The sequence below is a fragment of the Diceros bicornis genome, chromosome 3, assembly GCF_020826845.1.
Source record: "Diceros bicornis minor isolate mBicDic1 chromosome 3, mDicBic1.mat.cur, whole genome shotgun sequence".
NCBI classification, from domain to species: Eukaryota; Metazoa; Chordata; class Mammalia; order Perissodactyla; family Rhinocerotidae; genus Diceros; species Diceros bicornis.
The window spans coordinates 88887088-88905553 of NC_080742.1; the positions used below are offsets into that span (position 1 = coordinate 88887088).

The 18466-nt window shown below is 45.8% G+C and overlaps 1 protein-coding gene across 3 annotated transcripts in view; it reads right to left on the minus strand.

Moving 5' to 3' along the window:
* Nucleotides 1-7037: 7037 nt before the first annotated feature.
* Nucleotides 7038-18466, minus strand: part of DENND11 (DENN domain containing 11) — a 41498-nt gene continuing 30069 nt past the window's right edge. For 2 of the 3 annotated variants that reach the window (XM_058531609.1, XM_058531627.1), the window contains exons 5-9: nt 16893-17031; nt 15496-15627; nt 15115-15265; nt 14313-14381; nt 7038-12670 (exon numbers count right to left, since the gene is read on the minus strand). In XM_058531609.1, the coding sequence (XP_058387592.1) occupies nt 12475-12670; nt 14313-14381; nt 15115-15265; nt 15496-15627; nt 16893-17031 (687 nt within the window). In that variant the 3' untranslated portion in view covers nt 7038-12474. The remainder of the gene's footprint in view (nt 12671-14312; nt 14382-15114; nt 15266-15495; nt 15628-16892; nt 17032-18466) is intronic. The other variant, XM_058531617.1, reaches the window with a different exon arrangement.

Consider the following 18466-nt stretch of genomic DNA (forward strand, 5'->3'; position numbering starts at 1 on the left):
ATAGTGACAGTTTCACTTCTTCCTTTCCAATTTGGATCCCTTTTATTTCTTTCTCTTGCCTGATTGCTCTGGCCAGGACTTCCAGTACTATGTTAAATAGGAGTGGTGACAGTGGGCATCCTTGTCTGGTTCCTGTTCTTAGAGGGATAGGTTTCAGTTTTTCACCATTGAGGATGATATTAGCTGTGGGTTTGTCATATATGGTCTTTATTATGTTGAGGTACTTTCCTTCTATACCCATTTTATTCAGAGTTTTTATCATAAATGGATGCTGTATCTTGTCCAATGCTTTCTCTGCATCTATTGAGATGATCATGTGATTTTTATTCTTCATTTTATTAATGTGGTGTATCACGTTGATTGATTTGCGAATGTTAAACCATCCCTGCATACCTGGAATAAATCCCACTTGATCATGGTGTATAATCTTTTTAACGTATTGTTGTATGCGATTTGCTAGTATTTTGTTGAGGATTTTTGCATCGATGTTCATCAGTGATATTGGCCTGTAATTCTTTTTTGTGTTGTCCTTGTCTGGTTTTGGTATCAGGGTAATGTCGGCTTCATAGAATGAGTTAGGGAGCTTCCCCCCCTCCTCAATTTTTTGGAAGAGTTTGAGAAGGATAGGTATTAAGTCTTCTTTGAATGTTTGGTAGAATTTGCCAGGGAAGCCGTCTGGTCCTGGACTTTTATTTTTGGGGAGGTTTGTGATTACTGTTTCGATCTCCTTACTGGTGATTGGTCTATTCAAATTCTCTACTTCTTCTTGATCCAGTTTTGGAAGGTTGTATGATTCTAAGAATTTATCCATTTCTTCCAGATTGTCGAATTGGTTGGCATATAGCTTTTCATAGTATTCTCTTATAATCTTTTGTATTTCTGTGGTGTCTGTTGTAACCTCTCCTCTTTCATTTCTGATTTTACTTATTTGTGCCTTCTCTCTTTTTTTCTTGGTGAGTCTAGCTAAAGGTTTGTCAATTTTGTTTATCTTTTCAAAGAACCAGCTCTTGGTATTATTAATGTTTTTCTGTTGTTTTTTTGGTCTCCATTTATTTCTGCTCTGATTTTTATTTCCCTTCTTCTACTGATTTTGGGCTTTGTTTGTTCTTTTTCCAGTTCCTTTAGGTGCATTGTTAGATTGTTTGAGATTTTTCTTGTTTGTTGAGATAGGTCTGTATTGCTATAAACTTCCCTCTTAGAACCGCTTAGGCTGTATCCCATAAATTCTGGCATGTCGTATTTTCATTTTCATTTGTCTCCAGGTATTTTTGGATTTCTCCTTTGATTTCTTCGTTGACCCAGTCATTGTTCAGTAGCATTTTGTTTAATCTCCACGTATTTGTAGCTTTTCTGATTTTCTTCCTATAGTTGATTTCTAGTTTCATACCGTTGTGGTCAGAAAAGATGCTTGGTATTATTTCAATCTTCTTAAATTTATGGAGACTTGTTTTGTGGCCTAATATGTGGATCAATCCTGGAGAATGTTCCATGTGCATTTGAAAAGAACGTGTATTCTTCGGTTTTTGGATGGAATGCTCTGTATATATCTACTAGGTCCATCTGTTCTAGTGTATCATTTAAGGCCAGTGTTTCCTTATTGATCTTCTATTGGTGTAAGTGGAGTGTTCAAGTCCCCTACTATTATTGTGTTACTGTCTATTTCTGTTTTTATGTCTGTTAATAATTGCTTTATATATTTAGGTGCACCTACATTGGGTGCGTAGATATTTACAAGTGTTACATCCTCTTGTTGGATTGTTCCCTTGATCATTATGTAATGCCCTTGTCTCTTTTTACAGTTTTTGTTTTAAAGTCTATTTTGTCTGATTTGAGTACTGCTACCCCAGCTTTCTTTTCATTGCCATTTGCGTGGAGTATCTTTTTCCATCCCTTCACTTTCAGTTTGAGTGTCTTTAGGTCTGAAGTGTGTCTCTTGTATGCAGCATATATATGGGTCTTGTTTTTTTATCCAATCAGCCACCATATGCCTTTTACTTGGAGCATTTAGTCCATTGACGTTATCAATAGCTACGTTAAAGTAGCTATTGATAAGCATGTACTTACTGCCATTTTTTAACTTTTTTTTCTCAGTGTTTTAGTAGTCCTTCTCTGTTCCTTTCTTCTATACAGAATTGATGGTCTCTTTAGTTTGACCTCTGTCTGAAAGCTCTACTCTTTAACTCCCCTCCTCCCTCCTTTTATGTTTTTGATATCATATCTAACCTCTTTTTTGTGCATTTGTATCCATTACCCTCTTATCATGGAAATAGATAATTTTTCCTCTTTGTGGTCTTTTCTCCTTAAATCAGTCCCTTTAACATTTCTTGTAGCACTGGTTTCTTGGTGACAAACTCCTTTAATTTTTGCTTCTCTGGGAAATTTTTGATCTCTCCTTCCATTTTGAATGATAACCTTGCTGGGTAGAGTATTCTTGGCTGTAAGTTTTTTCCTTTTAGCACTTTAAATATATCATGCCATTCTCTTCTAGCCTGTAAGGTTTCTGCTGAAAAGTCAGCTGATAGCCTTATGGGGTTTCCTTTGTATGTAACTTGACTTTCTCTTGTGACTTTTAGGATTCTCTCTTTATCTTTAATTCTGGACATTTTGATTTTGATGTGTCTTGGTGTGGGCCTCTTTGGGTTTATCTTGTTTGGGGCTCTCTGTGCTTCCTGTACCTGGATGTCTGTTTCCTTCCTTAGGTTAGGGAAGTTTTCATCTATTATTTCTTGAAATAGGTTCTCTGCCCCTTTGTCTCGCTCTTCTCCTTCCGGGCCACCTATAACACGGTTGTTAGTGCACTTGATGTTGTCCCAGAGGTCCCTTAGACTGTCCTCACTCTTTTTCTTTTCTCTTTTACCTGTTCAGCTTGGGTAATTTCTTCTAGTCTTTCGTCCAGCTCGCAGATCCGTTCTTCTGTATCCTCTACTCTGCTTTTGAGTCCCTCTAGTGAATTTTTCATTTCCAGTATTGTATTCTCCATTTCTGATTGGTTCTTTTTTATATCTTCCATTTCTTTGTTGACATTCTCACTGAGTTCATCTCTTCTTCTCCCCAGATCAGTGAGCATCCCTAACACTCTTTAGTTTGAACTCTGTGTCAGGTAGGTTGCTCATTTCTGTTTCACTTAGTTCCTTTTCCGGGATTTTGTCCTGTTCCCTTACTTGGAATGTATTCCTTTGCCTCCTCATTTTGCCTCTTTCCCTGTGCTTGTGTGTATGTATTAGGTAGGTCAGCTACGTCTCCTGCTCTTGGATAGGTGACCTTATGTAAGTGGTGGCTTAGGAGGCCTGCAGTGTGCTTCCCTCAGTTCTCAATGTTCCAGGGGTGACCCCTATGTGGGCTACGTGTGTCCTTCTGTTGTGGCCTGTTTGCTCTCCCTGTAGGTGCCCAGGGAGGCCGAGTTATGTTCCTGGCCAGCTGTTGTAATGCTCAGCTGCTTGTAGTTGTTGTGGGCCCTTCAGTCTCTTGATCAGGTGTGGGGAGCCCTAGCACAGTTGGCTGCAAGTTCTAATACCACATTTGTGTTGCAGTATTTCTTTTAAGTGAGTAGGCTCCCAGTGTGGCAGGTTGTTAGGCTCAGGGCCTTACAATTGCTATAAGCCTCCAGCCTTTAGGTCTCTTGTCACCTCTCTGAGGATTGCAGCTGAGTGGGGCTGGCCTCAGGCACAGGAGCACGCAATTGTTGCAGGCTTTGGAAGGTGGGGCAAACCCCCTATGTGGGTCTTTGAGAAGCACAAGTCTTCTGCAGCTGACAAGCCCTGTGGCCCACAGGTCCACACACACAGTCAACACAGTCCTGCCCGGTGTGCGCACCCCGACCTCCCGAAGCAGACCCAGTCTCTCCAGGGTGGGAGCCCCACACACTCCACCACTGCCCCACACTCTCCACTCCTCCTTGTGCACGCCCTGCCCCACTGAAGTCTGCTCAGTTGCCAGGCTGCAGAGAATGCAGTCACCAATCTATGCAGGCCCACAAGTTGCCTGAGGGCTTGTTGTTGGGTGGGGCCAGTCTCTAGGGTGGGCTGCCTGCCCTGGCTGAGCTGGACTGAATCGGTGCTCTAGCAGGTGGGGCAGACCCTGGGCTAGCAGGCCCCAGGGAGAACTTCAATGGCATCAGTGTCAGCACGCCCACACCAGGCCACAACAATGGCCACCACCAATGTCCCAGTCCCTGGAGAGGTCTCACCTCTCACCAAGATGCACACAAACAGGGCCTATTAGGTGAGTCTCTCTTCACCAAAGCACTATGCACCTTTCTTTCTGGTGATTTTAGGTTGCTTTCTGAAACAGGTGAGTTTGCGTGTGGACCCTTTAAGAGCCGGTTTTAATTTCTTTATGAACCAGCTTTTCTAGGGGTATTCCCCAATGTTTTAGTAGCAGGCAAAGTCAGATATTATACCACTCATCTCGATTATGCTGGGTCCACAAAATGCCCACAGCGGGGGTGCTCCCAGCTCAGGGCTCCACTCCTCCAGGGAGGGCTGTGCACCTGTGGGCTGCTCCCGGGCGGCCGCGAGGCGCTGCGGCTTGTGAAGGCAGCGCCTTTCCTCTCCAGAAGGGAGTCTCTGCCTCTTCTACCTCAGTTAGGATTGTCCGTTGTTGCAGGAGTTCCTCTTATCCAGTTTTCAGTTCTGTCTCAGGGGCAATCTTTTCACGAGCAGTTGCAAATTGGCTGCGTCCGAGGGAGGAGGTGAGTTCAAAGTCTGCCCATGCCGCCATCTTGACTTCTCTCATTTACTTTTAATACAACCATTGACATTTTCTCGTTTGGTGCCCTGAGGTTTTTTTTTTTTACTCCCGAGGACAGTGCCCCATAGTAAGATGGATGAGACCTATGCTTTTCTGTAAACAGGAAGGAAACAGGCACAGGGAGCAGTGGGGAAGGAGAACTGGCAGCCCTCAGCTCCAGGCTCAGCGTTATGCAGGTCGGTTTTAGGACAGTATGCACACCCGTGCCCACGCATCCCTCAGAGGGTGAAGACCTTTAAAGGATTATAAAGCAGCTACAAAGAGCGCATAAGTGGAGAGCACAAAAAATGAGACTGACTTACTAGCTCTGTATTCTTCAGAGTGGTGGTAAGAGCTGCGCTCTGCCAAAAAAAAAAAAAGTAACAGGTGGGTCCAGGTAAGGATCACCCTCCATACCGCCCATGGTGGGAGAGGGGATGCTGTGGTATAACAGCGTTTCTCTGTGAGCCAAGAGGATTCAGCATGTCTCAGTGCCATAACAGAGTATAAAGGACCAGTACAGAATCTGGCTTCTTCCTTGAGAGGCTGCCAGCACGTGTCTGTTTGTTTATTTTGTGATTCTAATCCTTCCATCAAAATGATGGAACATATGTTGGGGAAGGATATTTAACCTGGGTTAATATTTATTCATTTTTAAATATAAATATGCCTGGTTCAAATTGTTTTCTTGATTCAGACTATTTCCTATGAGAATGTGGTTTCCTTATTGCCTACTGCCTTGTTCTTTCCATTTTCCTTCCATACAATGTCCACATAAAGGACATTTAACAATGTGTCCACAAGAGCCTGATCCTTGGCCCAACTTGGAACGCTGAGGCATCCAAGGAGAACCCAAGTCCCCCGCCTGCCGTTTAGTACAAACCTTTTGTCAGACTAATTGCACTCGAAAGCTAAGATTGTGTCTATTAAAAATATAGCAGATGTTTTCTATTAAATAGTTTAATATAAAGCCCTTTGCTTAACCCCACAGCCAATCTGCATGCACGGTTATAATTATCACTCTGTGCCCTGCTTTACACACGCAGCTGATTCATTCTGTTCTCACAACCACCCTAGGAAGTAGGTACTATCATATGGTCATGTAGCTTCGGAAGTAGGAACCTGGCTTTGAACACAGATCCAACAATGTTAGGAATCTACTCTATACTGCCTTAAAATAGCTCCTCAAAAGGTTAAAAGTGAAATAACACTTCAGTGTGTATGTATGCCCAGTCCTGGCTTTTCTGGATGGCATAGTTATTCCCGACTTTGGTTTCCATTACCTGGAGAATGGTCATCCAGACCACGGCCTCTAAGAGGACAGGTACCAGCTCTCCAGTTTCCTCCATCACCACGGTGAGTGAGGTCGGCATTCGGCCCCTGGGTTCTGCTCACGCACTGGGCCAGCATCCCTTCCTACCACAAACCACATTTCTTGGACTAGTAAAGGACTGCAGCACACCTGTTCACGTTAAAATGTGAATTTTAATTGTAAAAATTGTTTTCTGTAAATATAGTTATATCAACCTCTCTGCACACAACTTGGTTCAGATATATACAGATATGATATACACAGATGTTATTTGTACCGCGGAACAAAATCAATTCAAGAAACATTTACTCTTAGCTTTAGGATTAACCCCAGCTTTCTTTAGGCCTTTAAAATTATCACCATTCAAAACAGAGGAGAGAGAGAACCACATACCTGTATGTATAGCATTCAGGGTAAAATTTATCAATTGTCTTACTAATTTCATACTATGAGATAAAGACATGAAACAGAAATAGATTCAGCATCTCTTATTGCTATAGCTCTTAGGCTGGGGTATTAATCAAATAGGGGTTTTACATTTAAGGCGACAGGGAGGCTATGCTGATCCTAACTCGGAAAAATTAGGAAAACTGTTTTCCAAGGCTACAACTATTTTCTTTTTCAGAAAAGGTTTATTTCCCAAACCTATAAAAAATTTAGCCAAGAAGCATGGGGTAAGTAAGGAGGTTAATTTTGTTTACTCTACACCTCTAATATCTCCTACCCAGTCTGTTCAAAAGCCCAGAGTCTACACTTCCCTCACTTCCAGTCTTCGTGGGCATGCTGGACTGAAACCCTTTTCCTATGCTGGCTTCAAAATTATTATTATTGTTTTTTTGTGTGAGGAAGATCAGCCCTGAGCTAACACCCATGCCAATCCTCCTCTTTTTGCTGAGGAAGACTGGCCCTGGACTAACATCTGTGCCCATCTTCCTCCACTTTATGTGGGATGCCGCCACAGCATGGCCTGACAAGCAGTGCGTCGGTGCGTGCCTGGGATCCAAACCTGGGCCGCCAGCAGCGGAGTGCGTGCACTTAACCACTACGCCACGGGGCTGGCCCCTCAAAATTTTTTTATACTTTCATCTTTGCTTAATTTGGCTGAAGGCAATTTTTACTCTAATGTCAAATATATTAGCAATCAGCTAACTCAGTGACCTCGGTGTGGATTTTTCATTTTGTAGATCCTCCCTGGCTAATTTATAATACCCTAGCCCACCCCCACATTCCTCAGCTGTCCTTTGACAGCAAAGAAAATGTATCGTTACTCTAAACAGGGATTCTACAGCCAACAAGGAATTCACATTTATCCTTCTACTATGGTAAATTAAATAAATTTTCTGAGTTTAGATCCTATTACCTCTAAAAGCCCATGGTATACTGAGCTTCTAGAATAAACTCTAAAGAGATGAAAAAGCACGGCTTTAGCTCTCCATCATCATTTTTTTTTATACAGCACTAGAAAATTCTTATTTCCTTTCTAAATGTACAGTTTCATCCAACTGCCCCTGTATTCCAGCTCCAAAAACGAATTAAAGTGCCAGTTATAAAACTACCACCCACTCCTACCAGTTAAAAGGACTAACAATCAGCATGATCACATTTACCCGCTTTTGTCCAAGAATTTTACTTAAAGTTGGTGACGGTATATCATCCTTCCTAGGACTGTCAAGTTTATCTCCTCAAGAGTGCTGTTAGGATTTCACAGCATAGTCTCCTTATTCACTCTCCAAAGTATTTAAGTAATAAAACTTTAATGGGGTCTCAGTTGCTTCCAAATTCCAAAACTGCCCATTTCTTCTAGGATTACAGTTTTGAAATCTCCTTCCATTTCAACATCTGCATACTCAATTCATCACACAGTAATAGCAATATAAAAATAAACTTTCATTTCTTTTAAGAAAAACATTAACTTAATTCACAGTTAGCCTTTTCCCACAACACTCAGCGCTCCAATAGCTCCTGGGAACAGAGGTATATTAGTAACAAAAATGGAATATTAAAAATCCATGACTTGGGAGTAAAAGAAGCCCTCCACTCCTTCTCCTCCCCTACCTGAATCAGAACAGGGTTCTCCTGAAATGAGACGGGCCAGGACTGGGCCTGCCAAAGTAAGCCTCTGGGTGTGCAGGATCCTCACCGCGGGGGACAGGGCAGATCTGAGAGGGGCAGGGGAAAGGTCTGAGGGCCAGACTTTTCATGGATGCCAAGCCCACTAGCGAGGAACCTAACAGGGAGATAAAAGCCAGTACATGACGTCTTGGTCCCTATATTAACTTTCTTGCCTGTTTTAGAACTGTCATCACAAAGTTCACTGTCAAGCTGAACTTTGTCTTATAATTTTATTCAGCAACACCCTTGCCCTCCTTTTCCTCTCAGGGGTGATCTGCACTGGGACTGGAGAAAGCATCTCAATCCATTCCCCAAGCTACGCCATTTCATTACAAAAAAAAAAAAAAAAAAAAGTTGCTGTACTACCATTAAAAGGTTAATTCATGACTGCCCTTTACAAAAAGGCCTCAGTTTAAAGGTGAATAATCTCATCTTTTTATTGTGTTTGAAGGGCTTTCAGTGTATCAAGACAAATACCAAGTTCATCCTCAAAGCCACCAGAATGAAAAACAGTGATTCTGCTAGGATTTAATTTATCTTTACCTTTATCTTCCAGCTGAAATATCACAGGTAGTTACACTGATAAATGAGTCTGCACATGTGGTATTTAGAATTATCTGCACCCTGTGCTACACTTAAATGTCCCACCTTGATTTTCATATGGAACAAAACAAGGTAAGTTACAGATGCAAATTCCTATGCTTAATTATTTCTATCAATATATCAATGAGTTCAGCTTCCGTTTCCCGGCCAAATGGAAGAAGAGATGTCACAGTGGATGATGGAGAGGGAGGCAAATGCCTTCTGATTCACTGTAGTGACTGACAGGACTCTACAGGGACCCAGGTGGACAGCTACACTGGATGGACCCACAGCAGGCCAAGGAGGGCTTCAGGCTTGACAAAAGCCAAAGCTAATTCTAAACAAATTATTTGGCCCATACTTTTTGGTCTGGTAGGAAATAAGCCCTACTATCTGATTCCTTCCAAAGAAAGTGTCCTAAGCCAGAGCACAACTGGCCATTGTCCCCAAGGCTGAATATTACCATCTGTCAAGCCTGCACAATTGAAAAAATCTACTTTAACAGGCCTTTGTCATGTTTTACTAGACATGAACAAACCCCAAGCCAGGACTTCAGGCCCATAAGGAATCTTGCCAGCTGGAATTTCTTCTGATTCAGGGATGACAAGGCAGCCTCAGGTGTCTCAGGTCACCACCAATGGTTAGCACATGGCTCATAGCGTGGCACTAGACTGGGCTTAAAGTTCCCCAGAAGGACCAAGCCAGCTCAGGCAAGAGGGAATGAGGTCCCATGAGAGAGGGGCAGAAGGCCACTGTCAGTCAAGGTTTCCAACCTTGCTTCAAAAGGTCAGTGGTAATAATGGTCAATGGTAATACACAGCTTACAGACCTAGAAGGGAGGAAGAAGGACATTCACCAATGTCTTCCAAACAAAAGCAGATGGTTTCTCAGAAAATGTTTCAACAGTGACAGAAAAGCAGGTCCGTGTGGCTTCTAGCTTCAGCTGTCACTCTGCAAAGATTCCTGCCTGGTACTTCACAAACTAATTCCCCTTTTAGAGAAGTGGCAGCAAATGATGCTGGCTTGTGCAGCTCACTTGAGATACTGGGGAGAAGGTTGACGGGCAGGAGCAGAGTCAGGTACAAAGCAAGCCTTCAAAAGGTGACCTCGGAAGCAAGAGGCTCCATATCACAATCCAGGCAAGAAATACTCGGGGGTGATAGACAGTGACAAAGGTAACCAACAGCCAGCGAGCATGCTGTCTGGCCAAGCAGAGGTGGCGCTGCACGAGTTCTGGTCCCACGAGGAAGCTGGCAATGTAGGGAAGGACTGATTCCTTGGGTTCCCTCTTAAAAGGAATACAGGGAGGGAGGGGAGAAATTCTGCTTTGGGGTCAGCTGAGCCCAGGCTCCATATGACCTACGACATGGCACTGCCTCACAGGTACATTCCCCTCTGGGGCACCCAGACCCCAGCCCTCTGCAGTGTGTGAGGGGAACACACAGAGATGCCAGACAGACAGCTGCCTACAACAGTATGGAGTTAAAAGGAGCCCAGGACCCCTGAGCCACCATTCAAAGGGAAATTCAAGAACCTCATTTTCACTCCTACCTTTATATCAGCACTTCTGAGCTGGAAGTTACAAGACCACAGAACAGAAGTGGTCGCATGCAGAAAGACTGGAGCAAAAGTGCTTAAAAAGAGTATTCTGACAAATTCCCCAATTCCACAGAGAGGGTCTGCCTGTGTCCTCCAAGAGAATCTGACCTTTCCTTTCACCCCTTCCCCTGCCTCTCACCCTCTACCCCTCTACTTGAAAGACCTTGAACCTTGAGGCACTAAAAGTAACCTTACTTGACGCAAGTTCGAAAGGCTGCTCCTTCTCGAGAGGCGAGAGGAGAAAGTTGCTCTTCAAGGAAAAAGGTGGTGAAGCTTCAGCTTCTTAAACAGCTTTTTTCCCTTTGTAAACATACATATTACTGCAATGATGGCTAAACCCACACTGCAGAGGAGAAAAATGTATTAGTTGTACAGTTTACATTTTAATGCCCAAACTTATTTATGTATTTACATAAAAGATGTTACCTTGATTAATCAATGTCTGTTTGCATTTCCACACTGCATTTCTTTAGTCTTGAATTCCATATCAAGGAGCCACAATGAATATAGTTTTGAATAAAGCAGTAAGCTCTAAAAACCTAGTCTTGAGATAAGACATGTGACCCATCCATTTGAAAGTTATTTCTCTCTGCTGTGTACATTAGCCTGGCTAGAACTTGGTCAAAGACATGGATACATTGGTGGCTATTCCGATAGTAGAGCAGGGCAGGATGGGTGAAGGGGAAGAAATTAATTGTTACCAACAACCCAGTATCCCAAGTCAAAATCCTAAATTATGGCCCAAAAGAGCTAAACTCTACTCACAGGAGCTGGTTCCCTATGGTTAACAAATAACCGCTGTCTCACTAAGCTGGCATCCATCCAACACCCAGCCAAAGAGGACAGACAGACTGGCAGGAGCTGCCCAGACCAAAGCATTTCAGAGGAAGCAGATAAATGCTTCACTGACACTCAGGGTTCCTGACCACTCCTGGGTGAAGGGACTGTCAAATTTGCTCTCTAAGGGATCTGTTACGTCTCTGGCTCCAATTACTGAGCTCAAGGAATGTCATCTCTGCTGAAGAGAAGTTTGTTTGTGAGGGCTCCAGACTGGTCCACAGTCTTAACATGCTCCAACCCCTAGGTTCACCAACTCAGACCCTTGCTAGATTATGGAATGTAGTGAATCTGTTTCGATCCAGAGGCTCTGCAGGTAACGCCTTCAGAGAACTCTCATCCAGGTAAAGAAACATCTTCATCTCTATCCTGCTTGAACCTCAACTGCTCTACCTTTGGTGGCAACAAATGCTACTGTTTAAAAATACTCAAATTACTCCAAGAGGACAGTTAGCCCTTAAAGGAGACTAAATTGTAAAAGGAATTTGCTTGCAAGCTCCAGGGCCAGCACTGGCCCTTAAGAATTCACCAACCCATTCCAAGAGGAGGTGATTCACAGAAACAGGAATATTGAGTGGCCACCATTAACTTACTTTGAGGAAAGTTTCAAGGCCTCATTCTATAATTTTAGTTTTCAGCTGACTGGTAAGCAACTTCTCCCTGTCATCCTGTCCTTAAAGAAGCTCATACTTGGTGTCAAAAACATCTTTTAGTCCCTCTTTGAGGTCTCTACTCATGTGAACAGAGAAGACATAGATTTGCCCGAATAAACAGGAAAAGGGATTTGATCCCAAGACTGGACTCCCAGAACTAATAAAAACCTTGAAAGGTCATCTGGTCTAGCTTCCGCCTCAGGCAGATGAACGTCCAAGGGTACATGGGACAGACAGACTTCTCATTCTTGAGTACATCAAAGGACACAGACCATACAGACTTTCTGAACAGTCCACCCCAGGGTTTCCAGAGCTCGGCCTGCTTCTAGTGATGCATGGTCTTCGCCATATCCCCTCAAGTCACTCAACAAGGAGATGAGAGAATCTACTTTGAAAACTCCTAAGACTGAACCAGGAAGCAGCTCCGGGAGAAAGTGGTATATTCCAACGTCCTAGCAAAGCAGGACACAGAACCAAGGTGATCTCATCTGACCTCTAGGGAGGAAGGGAAGAAAGGAGATTGCAAAAATTATATTTGTTGGAAAGTGTAAACAATATTCCTCTATGTCAACTTAATAAAAAAGGAAGCCCTCTGGGGCCCGGGATGAAGTCCCCACATGGGAGCGGCTCACCAGTCTGGGCTCGCTCTTCCTATGGGCAACAGGGGTTGTCAATGACCAACATGACGTCAATGCCATAGGCCTCCAGCAGGTCCATGAGAAAGCTCCGGTCTCCCTGGGGGTCCAAGCCCATGCCTCGGGCATGCTCGGCAGTCAGAGTTTTGTCTTGACTGGCAGACACCTCCAGCAAAGTCTGAAATATCCGGTTGTTCTGTTCTAGGAAAAACCTGCATTCGCAAGACACAGGAAAGGGAGGGCAGAAAAGACAAAAAATCTCACCAAATAATCCACACACAAGGAGCCAAAGCTATACTGTTTTGTTTAATATGCTTTTAAATGGTTTCAAAAGTCAAAAATATCTTTTCAAAGAAGAAAACAGGATCAAAGTAAAATGAAAGGATTATTAAAGTGCTACTGAGGTAGCAAAGAAACCACTGGCATTAATCATAGTATGATTAGCGATGGCCTGACTGCCAAAAACCTATTTCTATTTCCCTGTTGAGAGGTTCCGAGGGGTTTAAACACAGCCTCAGGGAGAGGCTCCCATAATAACTGCGTTCTTCTCTTTCTGCTTAGTCCTAAGGGAAGTTTAAAAAAAAAAAAAAAAAGCTGATAATGCAGTTCTGAGGTTAAACTGAGAAACTGAAACTCATCTTTAAAGCCCTGATAGGTCATTAAAGTGCGGGAGGCGAGACTTGCAGAGAGAAAAGGGCTCTGAAACGGCTCTGCAGCCCCTGAGCCAGCACACAGGCTGACAAGTGACCGTCCACACAGGAAAGATGGAGCTCAGAGGGCCTGGGCAGGCACCGGATGCTCTGAGGCCAGCAAGGCTAGAAGTCAAGGGCAAAGAGACACGGAGGCCAAGCTGGAGGCCCCAACACTGCCACAACTCACCATCATCCTTGAGTGTTTTCCTTTGATTACTTTATGGAAAATTATGTACAGAGCATGATTTAACTGTCACTGATTTATAGTACTACATGAATATATGAACCATATTCAGAAAAGGCATTAACTGTCTAGACTTTTCCATTGTGTTCCACAGAGCTATCAAAGGCGGATTCAGCAGAGGCGCCCAGTGCCCAGAGCCCCGGACGCTCAGCAGTTTCAAGGACAATGGAATGTGTCCAACCTTGGTGAGACCGCTGGCTCTCTGCCCAATTCCCAAATATTTCTACATCTAAATAGCATGTACACATTAGAAAGTACACTTTTAAAACCAAAGTACTGCACCTTTATGGAAATGTCAACACTACGTTTTCAACATCAAAGCCAGGCATGGTTCTAAGGGCAAGTGTTACTCCCTCCTTGCCATCCCAGGACATGGGGTGGGGAGACCCATCAGGAAGCTGGGAGGATTGTTTCCATTTCAATTACAGTTCTGTTCTTATCGCTAAGTACTATTCACACAGCTGCTTATGAATGAAATCAATGCTGTGAAGTACAAGGGCCATGGCTCCTGCCCCGACCACCAACAGATCTGGGGGAATGAGATTTCATTAGGTTCAAGAGTTAAATTTTCAGATTATCCCATAATACTCAGTGCAAGGAACGGCTCTACTCAAAGGCAGTAATGGATGAGAAGCCCCTGAATCCTGAGGGACAGACAGGGCTTCTGCGCAGTGGACGTCTGGATGTAAATGCCCAACAGAAACACCAATACCAGGACACTTGCTGTCTCTTAACCACCTTCCCCTGCTTCCTGACTCCCTGGGCGCCCCTAATGGCATTTCGGGGCTCGGGGCTGGCTCTGTATGGAGCCCAGCTCTAAGTGCCCTGGGCAGCAATAAAGGACATGCCTGGACTGCAGCAGGTGACATGGGAGGATCCTCAGGGAGGCCCCACAACCGCTGCCCTGGGCTGACTTACAGCACAAAGAGGTCCTCTTCACAAGGGTTGTAGTCTTCCTCTACTTCCTGGGAATACAGCAGCATCTGCCTGTGAAGGGATCACGATCAGACCCCGGTGCAACTACAAGGACCCCAGTCATAGGCCTGGTCGTCGGTCAGGCATCCGCAACAGGCCAGCATCTCCTAGGGAGGAGGGTGGCCCAGAACAGGGCCCCCAGGCCAAAGGCAGGGAGAGAAGGGACAGGAAGGAGTAAACAGGGCTTGGAGTCAAACCCCTGGGGTCTAACGCCAGTTCTGCCCCTGTGTACAGTAATCTCAGGCAAGAGACAATCTTTCCCAATTGCCCACAGGTATGATGATGACACCATTTATTTCACCATTGATACCAAAGAATACCCTTTATCTCACAGGATAACCAAAATATTGAGAATTACATAAGATAATGCATAAGCAAGTTCTCAGTACAGTGAACCAAACAACATAGGTGCTCAATAAATGCCTGTTCTCTTCCTTGGGCTTCATCAGAAAGAAGTGGCCCCACACACGTTTACTACCCTCTTGTCAGGACAATATACTGGAAGCCCGGCTTCTTCAATGCACAGCTTCTCTTCATTTCCCATCTCCCACGCAGCACACCAACTGGCAGCAACGTGCTGCGAGGGAAGGGGAGACAGGATGGGCTTTACAGAGAGACCCCTCCCCCGCCAGCTCTCCTGAGATGGGCAGCACCCTGGGGACATCTCTCTCAGAGTGTGTGCGGGCCTCGGCTGTACCCACCACCACTCGTGGGCACACACGTGCCAGGCTTGGGGTCCCCCTACCTCTGCTCGTTGAGCCGCCGGTACTTCTCCCGGTCGGCACTGTTGATCTTCAGCAGGGGCTGCAGGTGGTCGTGGTGCGTCTTCACGTTCTGGTTATCCACATAGACATCATACAGTTCCCGCTTCTCCTCGAAAATCTTCTCTGTGGTGCCTGTGAGACCCGAGGCTCAGGAGGCAGGAACCTGGAGGCTGTCACTGAAGGGCACCAGCCTGACCCCACCGGGGAAACAAGGGGTCCAGGAGTCCCGCATCTGAGAGGAGGAGGAGACGGGCCCTCGGGGAGCTGGGAGGCCAGAGCACGGCTCCCAGCAGAGCCGTCAAAGGGCAGGGACATGGGGGCAGGGACATGGGGGCAGGATGCGGGGAGGGCCCCGTACTCACAGGCCACATAGGACACCTCTACCTCCAGGCTCTCGATGTCGGCCACGTTCACATAGAAGAAAGGCTTGGACTCAGGGATGGTGCCCCCGATGCCAGGCAGGGAGACGTTGGCCAGGCAGCAGCAGCAGTACACTGTGGGGGACACAGGAGGTCAGAGGAGAAGAGTCTGCCCTCCCAGTCCCCTCCTCCCACGAAGCCTGCTGGCCACTTCTCTGAGCAGTCAGCCTCCAAGGACTCTGTTGCGGGCTTTGCTTTGTGCTGTCCTGGTACCTGGGTAACCAGGTGGTCCTGGCATTCTGAGGATACAGGGTGTGGGGACCAGCCTTTCAGGTCCCACAACAGAATCTGACCTCCTCAAGGTCACACCAACAATGTCTTACCGAATCCAATGGACATGGGCATGTTTCAGTCTCCACCCCACCTGGTCTTGCTTAGGGTTTGGCACTGCTGACCTTCCTCCTCCTCATAACTCTTGCCTACTGTAACCCGTGCATCTTCTGGTTCCCTCCCTTCTTTTAACTCTTCCACCTCAGTCTCCTCTGTGTTCCACCTTTATTGTTTGCCTCCTGTGCCTGCAAAACACTGGCACGCCTCTCCTCACTCACTCTCTCCCCACGTGATGCCATCCATCCCATGGTTATGGGCACCATCTATATGTCACTTTCAAATCTTGATCTCCAGCCCAACTTTCTCCCCAAGGTCCTGACCCAACATAGCAGTGTCTGGTGTACATCTTGTGAAGGCCTCACAGGCAGTACACACTCACTGTGTCCAAAGTTAACTTATCACACCCCCCACCTACTCCTCCTCAGTCCCATCATCCTAGACTCTTCCTCCATTACTTCACACACCAGAATCTTTTTTTTTTTTAATTTTTATTTATTTATTTTTTCCCCCCAAAGCCCCAGTAGATAGTTGTATGTCATAGCTGTACAGCCTTCTAGTTGCTGTATGTGGGACGCGGCCTCAGCATGGCCGGAGCAGCGGTGCGTTGGTGCGCGCCCGGGATCTGAACCCAGGCCGCCAGCAGCGGAGCACGTGCACTTAACCACTAAGCCATGGGGCCGGCCCAACACACACCAGAATCTTACAACACAAACAGACACCAGATTTTGTCAAGTTTATCTCTGAAATACATCTAGACTCCATCTCCTCTGCTTTCATCCAGTCCCTTATCTCTCGCCAGACTACTGATCTGTCCCCGGATCAAGCTTCTGTATTGCCACCAGCATCTACGCTCTAACACACAAATCCAACCCTGTCACTCCCAGGCTTAGAACCCCTGATCCCTTTGATAATAGCCCAGACTCTTCTGAGCTTGGTCAACAACAGAAAGACTCAAGCAGTTTCTGTTCCAGGGAACTCAGGAAGAACCCCTAACTCTGGCTTCTAGTTACCTCGATAGCATACGACACCCACAGGAGGCGGAGAAAATATCAAAATGCGCTTTCGAAGTAAGGCAAATTTCCAAAGGATGAGGATCTGTTCTCCAAAGAACTTAATAAACTGAGACATGCAGCCAGCTGGGTGTGTGATCTGGAAAAACAGAAAGGGGGTGGAGGAGGAACAGCTTGTTAGAAACATCATTGCAAAAAATATTCAGTACAGGTGTGTGCTAACCACCCCCCCCCACCAAAAAACCAATCCAAAGTACAACCAAACAGCTATGTTAAGGGATGGTTACTTCCATACAAAAAGAGATTTTTCACTTTAAAAGTCTTACCTTTAACCTAGATTTCTGTAATTCAGCAGCTCCCCCGATACAGTGAAGTTTGAGTTTAGGGACCATAAACTACTTCACTCGGGAGAGAGGTGCAAAGGGAAGAAACTGAACATAACTTCTTAAAAGTCAGAAACAAGAGCATCTCTGAAGTGACAGTACATCTCAGTGAGAAAATTCAATTCAAAAACATTACTGAGCATTGGAAGGAACAAAATGATGAGCGAACAGCCCCAGATTAGATCCCAAATGTACAGGGACCCGGCTACTGTGCGAGGCGAGGTGTCTGCACAGGTTACAGTAGAAGCCCCCATGGGGTCTACAGGCACGATAACCCACTCACTTCAACTCCAACCACCTTCTTTCCATGCTGAACGCAGGAGCCTGCAACCCTGAGGCTGCCTCCTAGGAGTCTTGGGCCAAGGGATGTCCTAGGGGTTAAGGGCATGACCTCTGATCCAAGAAAAGCTGAACTCCAGTGCTGGCTCTGCCATTTACAAACAGGGCGGCCTCAGGAAAGTTGGCCAACGTTTCTGGTTCACTTTCCTCATCTGTAAAATGTAGAGACCATCGCCATCCCTCACATGGCTAGAAGGACCACCTGAGGATAAACATGAAATACTTAGCATGTAGGAATGGCCCTGAGGCAGCAGCCACTACTGTCACTGATGAAACAAAGGCTTCAAGCCAGGTGCCTTGCGTTTTGGAAGGTCTCTTCCACGCTAAAGTGTCGGAACAGTGCTTGCGCCCATTAGGGATGCAGGTGAGAGCATGCCGACACCAAGGCCGCCTGCTGGGTTTAACACCTGGGAGGCCTCAGAGGTACCCACACCTGAGCCTTGAGGCAGCCCTGGGCCTCCGTGCTCTGCCAGGCTCCGGCCCTCTGGACCACCTGGGAGAGGACTTCCCTTTCCCGGCATTGCCCCTGCACTGGGGCCTTTCACCTGCCCCATGCCAGCAGCAAGGCTGCCATGCCCTGAGGGTCCCTGTCTGTGCCCCTCCGCCTACTCCTCTGCCACTGCATTCCAAATCTCCAGGAGAGGAGGCACCGAGCAACCATCTCTGGTCAGATCCCTCCAATCACAATCTTTCATGAAAGTCAAACCGCAGGGAGGTAGGAAAGGGAGCCACTGCCCATTCAGGCTCTTCCTCACTGCCCCTCTGTAATCTTCAAGCCCTGCACACGTGCTTCTACTGCATGAAGGCCTGGCAGGGTTTTGTCCAAATGTGTCCTGGGCCCTAGAACCCTAG